This window comes from Etheostoma spectabile, chromosome 7 (assembly GCF_008692095.1).
Source record: "Etheostoma spectabile isolate EspeVRDwgs_2016 chromosome 7, UIUC_Espe_1.0, whole genome shotgun sequence".
Taxonomy (NCBI): Eukaryota; Metazoa; Chordata; class Actinopteri; order Perciformes; family Percidae; genus Etheostoma; species Etheostoma spectabile.
In genome coordinates this window covers 7,258,344-7,269,284 of record NC_045739.1, presented here as the reverse complement: position 1 = coordinate 7,269,284, position 10,941 = coordinate 7,258,344, and the positions used below count along the sequence as shown (strand labels likewise).

Here is a 10,941-nt window from a genome sequence, read left to right as displayed (position 1 = left end):
AAAGCATAAAGAGTGGTTGTCTTACCATAGTTAGGGCAGCAGACCTTGAGCCAGCAGACACAGGAAAGCACCATGAGGTTGGTCAGACTACACAGTCCGAACAACACACCACAGAAGGCATAGACGATACAGGTTGTCTCGTTAAACAGCCACCTTGGACGGAGAGAGAAACAGAAGAGAACATTCATTTTATTACTGACTGATTTCTCTGAGAGATCCTTCTGGTGATTTACACCAAGTAGCTGAAATAGGTGATAACTTTTCTGACCTTCCCCTGGGTCAAATACAACTGCAGTGAGCAGTGATACATTTTCACCCAAACATGGCACATATGACATCTATCAGCCGGATATGCTTGAGGGCTCAGAGCAAGGAGGGAAGGCCACGGGATGAAGAGGGAGAAATACAAAGAAACAAAGTGCCATGTATTTCACCGTCTCAGCTGACAGCAGTGGGGGATCAGGGTTTCTTCCTGCATGTTTTAGTTATTGTCAATGTTGTCATCCCCTCTATGTGTTTATGTGTTTATTGGTTTGGCCAGTGTGTATACACTTGTCCCTCATGTCTCATTTAAAAGGTCTGTTAATTGAGTTAACATCATGATTGTGTTAGCCTTATTTTTTAGTAGAGTTTAGTAGAGAGAGTTTTGTGGACCTTTTAAAGGGCCCTGTAGCTCTTTTCCTTAATTGCTTGTAAATCTTTGTTTTGGGGGAAATAAACCCAACCTTTTCAACTTTAAACATGTGTTCCTGTGTTTCTTGACTGCTTGGTCCACGACAGTTGCTCACAGTGATGGACCTGAACTCAAAATTGTCACATGAGTCTGCAAATTCATAAATGTACTTTATTATCTGCTTAAATCTAACAACAGTCAAATTCAGATTGACTAATATTGATCTTTTATTTGTAATGTACTATTTATGGTAATGTAAACTCCGGCTCAGGTTATTATAACACTCTAATTCTCCAAAAGCAATGAATTTAATCCAATCCAAATGTATTTATAGAGCACATTTAGAATTAACAACAGTTGACCAAAGTGCTGAAGACATGACATTGGTGTCCTTGATTGGCAACTACTGCCCTGCTTCTATAAATAGATGAAAGGAAAAAAAGAGTGGTGTAAACTTTAATGGCCACTTACATGTGAGTAAAGGCTGAGGGGATAGCCAATGGAAACAGAGATATGGTCATTCCCAGGTCACTGACAGCCAGGTTAACCACAAAGAACTCTGCAGGCTTCAGGGAGGACTTCTTTCTATAGGCCACAAACATCAGGATACCATTTCCCACCAACGATAGCATCCCTAGGAGACAGAGTGGCAGGGAAGTTGAATTTTGAACACACATTTTGACAGTAAAGGCTGAAAACCAAAGAACAAAAATCACATTACTTACCAAAAATGGTGTAGATAGTTCCCATGAGGAAGTCAAGATCTTTTGATATTCTTGACACAAGCAGAAATGTTTCAGAAGCATTTCCCATCTTGACCAAACATCGAAAACAAACAGACAGGGGGAAAAATAGGGAGATTAAAGTTATTTACGTTAAAATTGTTGCTATTGTTCTTAAGTTTTTGCCCTCAGGCAGCAACAAATATAAAGAAAAAACAATTTCTTCATTTACATCCTGATACCTCAGACAAGACAAAACACAAAGGGACTTGTGGATCAGACAACAGCTACTGTTACAATGCCCCATAACTGAGTTGCAATGATAAACACAGTTTAGCTTCTCTTCACCAGCCTCATTAGTACTGCTTTCACAATGACAAAGCCCATTGGATGTGTACCGCTGAGGTTTACTCCCACAGTGATGTAGCCTACAGTGGTGTGAAAAAGTGTCTGCCCCCTTCCTCATTTCCTGTTCCTTTGCATGTTTGTCACACTTAAGTGTTTCGGAACATCAAAACCATTTAAACAATAGTCAAGGACAACACAAGTAAACACAAAATGCAATTTGTAATGAAGGTGTTTATTATTAAAGGTGAAAAAAATCCAAACATCATGGCCCTGTGTGAAAGTGATTGCCCCCCTTGTTAAACATACGTTAACTGTGGTTGTCCACACCTGAGTTCAATTTCTTAGCCACAACCAGGCCTGATTATTGCCACACCTGTTCACAATCAAGGCATCACTTAATAGGACTGCTTGACACAGTAAGGTCCACCAGAAGATCCTAAAAGCTACACATCATGCCGAGACCCAAAGAAATTCAGACAATTGAGAAAGTAAGTAATTGAGATCTATCAGTCTGGAAAGGGTATAAAGCCATTTCCAAAGCTTTGGGAATCCAGCGAACCACAGTGAGAGCCATTACTCACAAAGGCGAAGACATGGAACAGTGGTGAACCTTCCCAGGAGTGGCGGGCGCCCAAAATTACCCCAAGAGCGCAGCGAGACTATCCAAGAGGTACAAAAAGACCCCACAACAACGTCCAAAGAACTGCGGCCTCACTTGCCTCAGTTAAGGTCAGCGTTCATGCCTCCACCATCAGGAAAAGACTGGGCAAAAATGGCCTGCATGAGAGTTCCAAGGAGAAAACCACTGCTGAGCAAAAAGAACATCAAAGCTGTCGTCTCAATTTCTCACAACACATCTTGATGATCCCCAAGCTTTTGGGACATTTGTGGACCGATGAGACAAAAGTGGAAACTCTTTGGAAGGTGTGTGTCCAAGTATATCTGCGTAGAAGGAACACTGCATTTCTAAAAAGAACTTATACCAACAGTAAATATGGTGGTGGTAGTGTGATGGTCTGGGGCTGGTTGCGCTTCAGGACCTGGAAGACTTGCCGTGATAAAAGGAACTATGAATTCTGTTCTACAGGATCCTGAAGGAGAATGTCCGACCATCTGTTCGTGTACTCAAGCTGAAACAAACTTGGGTTCTGCAGCAGGACAATGATCCTAAACACACCAGCAAGTCACCTACGAATGGCTGAAGAAAAACAAAATGAAGACTTTGGAGTGGCCTAGCCAAAGTCCTGACCTGAATCCTATTGAGATGTTGTGGTATGACCTTAAAAGGCCGTTCATGCTCGGAAACCCTCTAATGTAACTGAATTAGGACAATTCTGCAAAGATGAGTGGGCAAAATTCCTCCAGGACGCTGTAAAAGCCTCATTGCACGTTATCGCAAACGCTGGTGCGTTGAGTTGTTCTGCTAAGGGTGGCCCAACCAGTTATTAGGTTTAGGGGGCAATTACTTTTTCACACAGGGCCATGATGGTTTGGATTTTTTTTTTTTAACCTTAATAATAACACCTTCATTTACAAATTGCATTTGTTCTTGTGTTGTCCTTGACTATTGTTTAATGGTTTGATGTTCCGAAACACTGAAGGGTGAAAACATGCAAAGGAACAGGAAATGAGGAAGGGGGCAAACACTTTTTCAGGTAAAACTTGAGAAAATGCACAATTACCCACATCACAACACAGCACTTCCTGTCATTTCTTAGCTCTATCACCAATTGTTTTGTAAGTAGTGACATAACAAACCATGAGGGATGTTTGCAATGTCACCACCTCCTTCTCTTTTGAAAAATTGGAAGCCATAAACAGTCTCATCAAAGTGCAGAGGCTGTTTCCATGTACAAATCCAGTACCATCCATCACTTCAAAATGACTCATTTGCACACAGTCAATGCAGTTTTCATTATGGCCAAGGCAAGTTGCAGAAGCAATCTTTTTTAAAAGGAATTCATGGATGGAGATTTCATGTAAATGTATTCATAGTCATTCTATTTACTCAATGACTTCACCTCTACTTACATATTAAAGGGAGCCAACAAAAGAAAGAGACACGTTGAATGAGGGTTCAGAGTGGAGCTGCTTACAGATAAATCCTTATTACACTAAACTCAGGAGATAATCTTCAAAGAGAGGTCTGGCTAGTCCTCACAGCATTCCAGGATTGGAGAAAATCACGCTCTAAATCAAAATTGTCTTGGTAGTGCTAAGCAACAGACAGAGCCATTGCAAAGTAACCTCAGGATAAACTTGTTTTGGTAGAACATGTATACATTCAGAGGTTGTTTCAGTTTCACAACACTTCAGCTTCCAGTTCACCATTGTATTTTGGGTCAGAAGGGGACTTGAACCAGCAACCCTAAGGTTCCCAACCTGATTCCTTACCAAATAAGCTATTGCCAAGCCGCAGCAATACCATGCAGGCTCTGTTTCTATACAGCTATGTGTGTTTACAGCATGAAAAGTCCTTCTGCCTAATCCTGCAATTCCTATACTATAAAGTAAAAGTAAAGTTAATTTACATATTGTCCTCTGCAATTATCATGAGTTAATGGTGTTGTTCACAGGTAGGACCAAGTGATGGAGGAAGTATTCCCATCAGTTGAAAATACTCTATCACAAGTAAAAGCAGTGAGAGTACAGAAGAATTGTTAGCAGAATATCTTGAAAGTATCAAGAATTTTCTACGACACACTATACTATGACTTTTTAAATCCAGATTCACAACATACTATAAAATTAGTTTTTTAATACTTTTTTGGCCATACTATATTATGATTTTTTATGACTTCTTTCAACATACTATACCATGACTGTTTTATCACTTTCTTGACATACTATACTATGACTTTTTTATTATTATTTTTGACAGTAAACTATGACTTCATCTCTTCTGGTCATACTATTTTTTTAATGACTTTTTTGACATACTATGACTTTATCACTTTTTTCGACATGGTATACTATGACTTGTATACTTTAATCACTTTTTTGATGTACCATATTATGACTTTTTAACACTTTTTTCGACGTGCTATACTATTAATTTTTTTTTATCACTTTTTTGGACATACTAAGCTAAGCTATGACTTTTTAACGACATTTTTTGACAAATTGACTTTGTTATTACTTTTGGCCTTTTATCCCTTTTTTGACATTGAATTCTTTTCTTTTTCTGAACTTTTTTCGATACAATTATTTTTTTAATCAAATTTGTTCACTATACTTTTCCCGTTCTTAAACCTTTCTATCACCAATGTGTTGCCCTTTTCATGTATACCCTCTTGTTTTGACCTCTAACGAGTTTCTCCTGATACCAGCAATTGATTGATATGCCTTTTAATCACTTTTTTGATATTCAATACTATGACTTTTTTCCTATACTATGACTTTGTAATCACTTTTCGACAGACTATTCTATTACTTTTTCATGAACTTTTCGACACACTATACTATGACTCTTTTTGACAAACTATAATATACAGTACATGACATTTGCTATGTACTAACTGGTGGCTTAGTGGTTCACCCACCGTCTAATATGCACCTGCAATTAGGAACTACACTCTCGGACTCCAGGTTTGATTCCCAGTCAGGGCTCTGCCTAAACACCATGACTTTTCCTTAAGGATTCTAGTAACTGGTGACTTGGTGGTTTCTTCTGCTGCCATAAGCACCAGTGATTGAGGACAGCACACTCTGACCCCTGGTTCAATTCCCAGTCTGGGCTGGGTCCTTTGTGTGGAGTATGCAAGTTCTTCCAGACTTTCTTTGACATACTACACTTTGACTTTTTTCGACATGCTTTACTTTCTTTTTAAATATACCATACTGTGACTATTTTTACTCTTTTTCGACATACATACTATAAATTTGTATTACTTTTTTCAGCATACTATATACTACATTTTTTTTGTGCTTTTTTTCAACATTGTGTTTTGGACGGTTTTTGACACACTGTACTATGCCGTTCATGATACTTTTTTGACATAATACACTATGACGCTTTTGTGCCTTTTTTTGACATGACGTTTTTTTACACACTTTCAGACGTAGTATACTATGGTTGTTTTTTGACATTTTTTTTGTGACTTTTTTCGACATGTTTTTATTTTTTATTTTATGTTTTATGGTGTTTTTCGACATACTATGCTATAACATTTTGACAGACTACGCTATTTTCTTAAATACTATTCAAGGACTTTTTTCAACAACTTTTTCTGGACTCGATTTGACGAACTATAATATACACTATATAGCAGTTTTCCACATATTATTATGGAAACTGTTAACCCACTGTCTAATATGCATCAGCATTTAGAACCTTCACACTATAACTGCTGGTTCGATTCCCAATACAGGCTGAGCCTTTTTGTTTGCACATTCTTCCGGTTTTTCTTTGAAATACTATATTATGACTTTTGTATGACTTTTTTTCTACATACTGTACTATTCAATTCAATGACTCTTTTCAACATACTTTATGGACATACTATAGCATCCCTTTTTCATGGCTTTTTTCAACATACAACCATACGACTGTTTTGAAATAAACTATTTCATTGCTGTTGGCTCAGTGGCTTACCCTCCTGCAAATAAGAATGCCACTCTCTGACCTGCGCTTTGATTCCCAGTCAGGGCTCTGCCTAAACAGTATGATTGTTTTTCAGTAACCAGCAATTAAGGACAGAAGACTCTGACCCCTAGTTCCCCGGTCTGGGCTGGTCCTTTTGTGTGGAGTTTGCATGTTCTTCCAGACTTTCTTTGACAGACTATGCTTCAACTTTTTTGACATGTTTTGCTTTGTTTTTAGACATACTAAACTGTGTAAAATAACTGTTTCATGATTTTTTTTTTTTAACATACTATACTATGACATTTATGTTACTTTTTCAGCATACTATACTTTCACCTTTGTATCCCTTTTTTTCAACATACTATACTATGATGTTTTTCGACATACCATACTATAACCTTTTCAAGATATTATACTATGACGTTTCTGTGACTTTTTTCGACATACTATACTGTGATTGTTATTCAACATAGTATACTATGACGTTTTGTGATTTTTTGACATATGCTGATTTTTTTCAACACACTATGTCATGTTGTTTTTCAACATACTATACTATGACCTTTTTGTGCCTTTTTTCGACATGAAGATTTTGTGACTTTTTTGACATACTGTACTATGACGTTTTTTTGTTACTTTTTTCGACATACTATACTATGACTTTTTTCAAACTACTATATCACAACGTTTTTGTTCTTTTTTTCGACATAATATACTCTGTTTTTCGACATACTATACAGTGAGTTTTTTGAATTACACTATGACTTTTTTCGACACACTATACTGTGGCGTTTTTTTTGTACCTATTTTTGACATACTATAGTACAACATTTTTGTTACTTTTTCTGACATTTCTTTGACGTACTATACTGTTATTTTTTTGGACAAACTATACTATGATATTTCGTGCCTTTTTCAACATACCATACTATGATGTTGCTGTGCCTTTTTTGACAAACTATGCTATGACTTTTTTCAACCTACTATATCATGAAGATTTTGTGACGTTTTTCAACATACTGTACCATGATGTTCTTGTTATTTTTCTTGACATACTATGCCTTTTTTGACATACTATACTATGACATTTTGTGCCTTTTTTCAAAATACTATACTATGACTTCATATACTACATCACAACGTTTTGTTCCTTTTTTGACATAATATACGCTGTTTTTTGACATGGTATACATTTTTGTGACTTTTTTTTTGACGTGACCTTTTTCTGGACGTTTTTAAACATACTATAATAAGATATTTTTCAACATACTATACTATGACATTTTTGTAATTTTTTTGACATACTGTACTATAACTCTTTTCAACAAACTATAACATTAGTGCTGTCAGTTAAACGCGTTAGTAACGGTGTTAACGCAAACCCATTTTAACGGCGTCAATTTTTTTATCACAACATTAATGTTCTTTTTGGCCTAGCAAACATTGTAGTTTTTTTAGTAATGTTAGAAAAACTACAACACCACACCAGATCTAGCTAGACCAGAAACAAAACAATAGGCACGTTGTACACACTTGTTTGGGCTTGCGAGCCAGCCAAAGAGATAACGTTACGTTTTAAGTGGATGGTGACCGCGGGTTTATGTGGAGTATGTATGTTCTTCCAGACTTTTTTTGACATACTATACTTTGACTAATTTCAACACACTTTTTTTTTTAGAAATACCATACTGTGACTATTTCATTTCATTTTTATTGACCTACTATACTATGACATTTTTATTACTTTTTACTAGTCATTCACTATACACTACCGGTCAAAAGTTTGGGGTCACTTTTTTCCATACCACTCCATCATAGATAGAATACCAGCTGATCTGAGTGTGTGACTGATCTTTAATGCATTATCTGTAACCATTTACCCAATGTTCAAAAGGCCATACTATGACTTTTTTTGATATACTGTACTTCAAAGTTTTAGTGCCTTTTTGCGACATACTAAACTATGACTTTTTCATAACTTTTTTCGACATACTAAATTATGACTTTTTAATCACTTTTTTCAACATATTAAGTTATATTAGGACTTTTTAATAGCTTCTTTTGACAAACTTTTGTTTTTTGTTTTTTGATATATTATGATTTTTTTGACATGACTATGACTATGACTTTCTATGACGTTTTTTTGTCATATTATACTATGACTTTTTAATTGCTTTTTTTAATTACTTTTATGACTTTTTCTGATCAATAAAAATTATTCACGATTAATAATGAACTTTCATTATTAATCATTTTCCATTATTAATCAAAGTTCAGCTAGAAAATTTATGAAAACATTTTATTTGAGAAATAGGTTTAGTTGCTAAATCTGTATTTATTTCATTTCCCATTTAATTCCTGAAAAATTTACATTTGTCAAACAAACAACAGATTCATTCTGATACCTTTAGAAGATGCTTTGTCCACCTGCCAGTCAGGTCATTTATATTTTTGCTCTCCTCTCAGCAGTGTTAGGGGTACAAGAGGCAGGACTGGATTAATGTCTGTCTAGGTAATGTAAGTCAAGAGAGAGACACTGAGCAACCCTTGCTCACCCTATCAATCTGAGAGGGGAAAGGGGGATACGGAGTGAGGGAAAGTCATAAAGTGACTTTCAGCATGAAGCTGAATGGTGGCATTGGGGCTAATCATTGTAGAAGACGTTTTTGACAACTTAAGCCTTGCTGTAATACAAATGGATCTTACGGTCTACATACACACACAGACATACACAGACACACACTACAAACAGAAGGAGAGGGCAAAAATGGCAAGGAGAGTGAAAGAGACAGATACTGGTGTCAAAGAATGGGGGCTGGAACAAATAAGCAAGGACAAATGAAGGATGATGGAAATAATATAACTAGAACTGTCAGCAGTCAGGATTGAAAGCAGAATGATGAATATTACTCATAAGATGAATGGGACAATGTAAAAATTCAGTAATACTGAAATCATCCACACTTATCATTGAATACCCTTAGGAAACGCAAGGTGAGAGTCAAATATATTTGAGAAACAGCTGAAACGCTGATCTCTTGAGTCTCCAATGTTACAGTATACTAGACGCCCACTATACTGTCAGACTGACAAAAGCAGCTGACTTCTTATTTTTTAATCCTCCTCCTCAGTGTTCACAGAGCGATGGAATCAAACCGTCAAAATGCACATTTTACTTTACAGGCTCCAGGTTAGGAGTTTAAGTGTTAAGCAGCAGTTGATGAATAACAGTAATAATGATTTATATCAGACATTAAACTTTAGCTCACCATTGAGATCCCAACAAAGGACTAAATAAATCACATTTGTCTGAGCACACTACTACAAACAATGAACAGAGGGAAAACAGCAATATTGTTGTCAAAATAAGGAAATTGACTTATATACAGCAAATTGTTTCCAAAGTGGCTTACTAAAATTACACACATCCTAAAGTTACACACACACACACACACACACACACACACACACACACACACACACACACACACACACACACACACACACACACACACACACACACACACACACACACACACACACACACACATTCTGTGGGTGAGAAGCTGGATGTCTCATTTCTGGGCATTAGCTGCACTTCTCTTTGCTAATTCCTGCTGTCAAACAGATAGGTTCTTGGTGTGTGTGTGTGTGTGTGTTGGTGTGTGTGTGTGTGTGTGTGTGTGTGAGTGGGGGGGGGTATTATACTGGCTCACGTTTTGACAATGAATCTCATAAATGAATTCACTCATCCACCTTTTTTTCTGCTACATTACAGTAAGCCAAAATACTGTGTGTGATTATGTAAATGCTGATCATCCCATTCATTTCCGCTAGGTTACTTATCATAACTGTTATTCATCAGAAACACTTTTTTCCAGTATGCAGATAGGCACGAAGTAAGCATAATGTTAGTAAGAGTGCAGTCAGGGGAACAATGAGAGATCAGTGCCATCATAATTAGAAGATGAGACACCCATTTTAACTCTGTTTATATCTGTGGAATAGTGTTTTCTGATATCTTCAGCTGTCATAAATCTGTAGTGTATAATTTCTAGTGCACATTTTGGAAAAAGACAGAGGGAAGAAAAAAGAGATATTCAAGGTATTAAATAATTATTTATGTCTAGGAAGATATATATTAGTAGCTGCTACATTGGTAAAGCAAATCTATCACAATGGTTACTAGAAGTAATCTTACAGTTTTTTTTATTATTGCTAAACGGCAGTGGGAACAACTTGAGTCACATGTACAAAACTCAAACTACAGTCTGCACAGCAGCAGTTCACATGGACCAAACTCTTTGTTTTTCATTGCTTGAACACCGTTTTCAAAACGCTACACACTTATCCCATGACTTTAACCACGACCAGCACAGCACTGTGGATTTACAGCACTTTGTTCATATGATAACACACTGCTGTCACAACTGTTAACCACACAATCAAAACCGAATACATTTCAGTCCAGTGCCTATCAAACACTGCTGATTGCAATTTTCATGTACTGTTCTATATGTGTGCTGTGTGTCTATTTTGCTGCTGTAACACCGGAATTTCCCATTTTCTATATCTATCTATCTATCTATCTATCTATCTATCTATCTATCTAT

General features: G+C 36.5%; 1 protein-coding gene across 1 annotated transcript in view; it reads right to left on the bottom strand.

Moving 5' to 3' along the window:
• LOC116692896 (opsin-5) overlaps positions 1–10,941 on the bottom strand; it is a 49,074-nt gene that overhangs the window by 9,030 nt on the left and 29,103 nt on the right. The window contains 3 exon segments of the mRNA XM_074783864.1: positions 26–153; positions 1,145–1,307; positions 1,399–1,486. Coding sequence (XP_074639965.1) covers positions 26–153; positions 1,145–1,307; positions 1,399–1,486 — 379 coding nt within the window.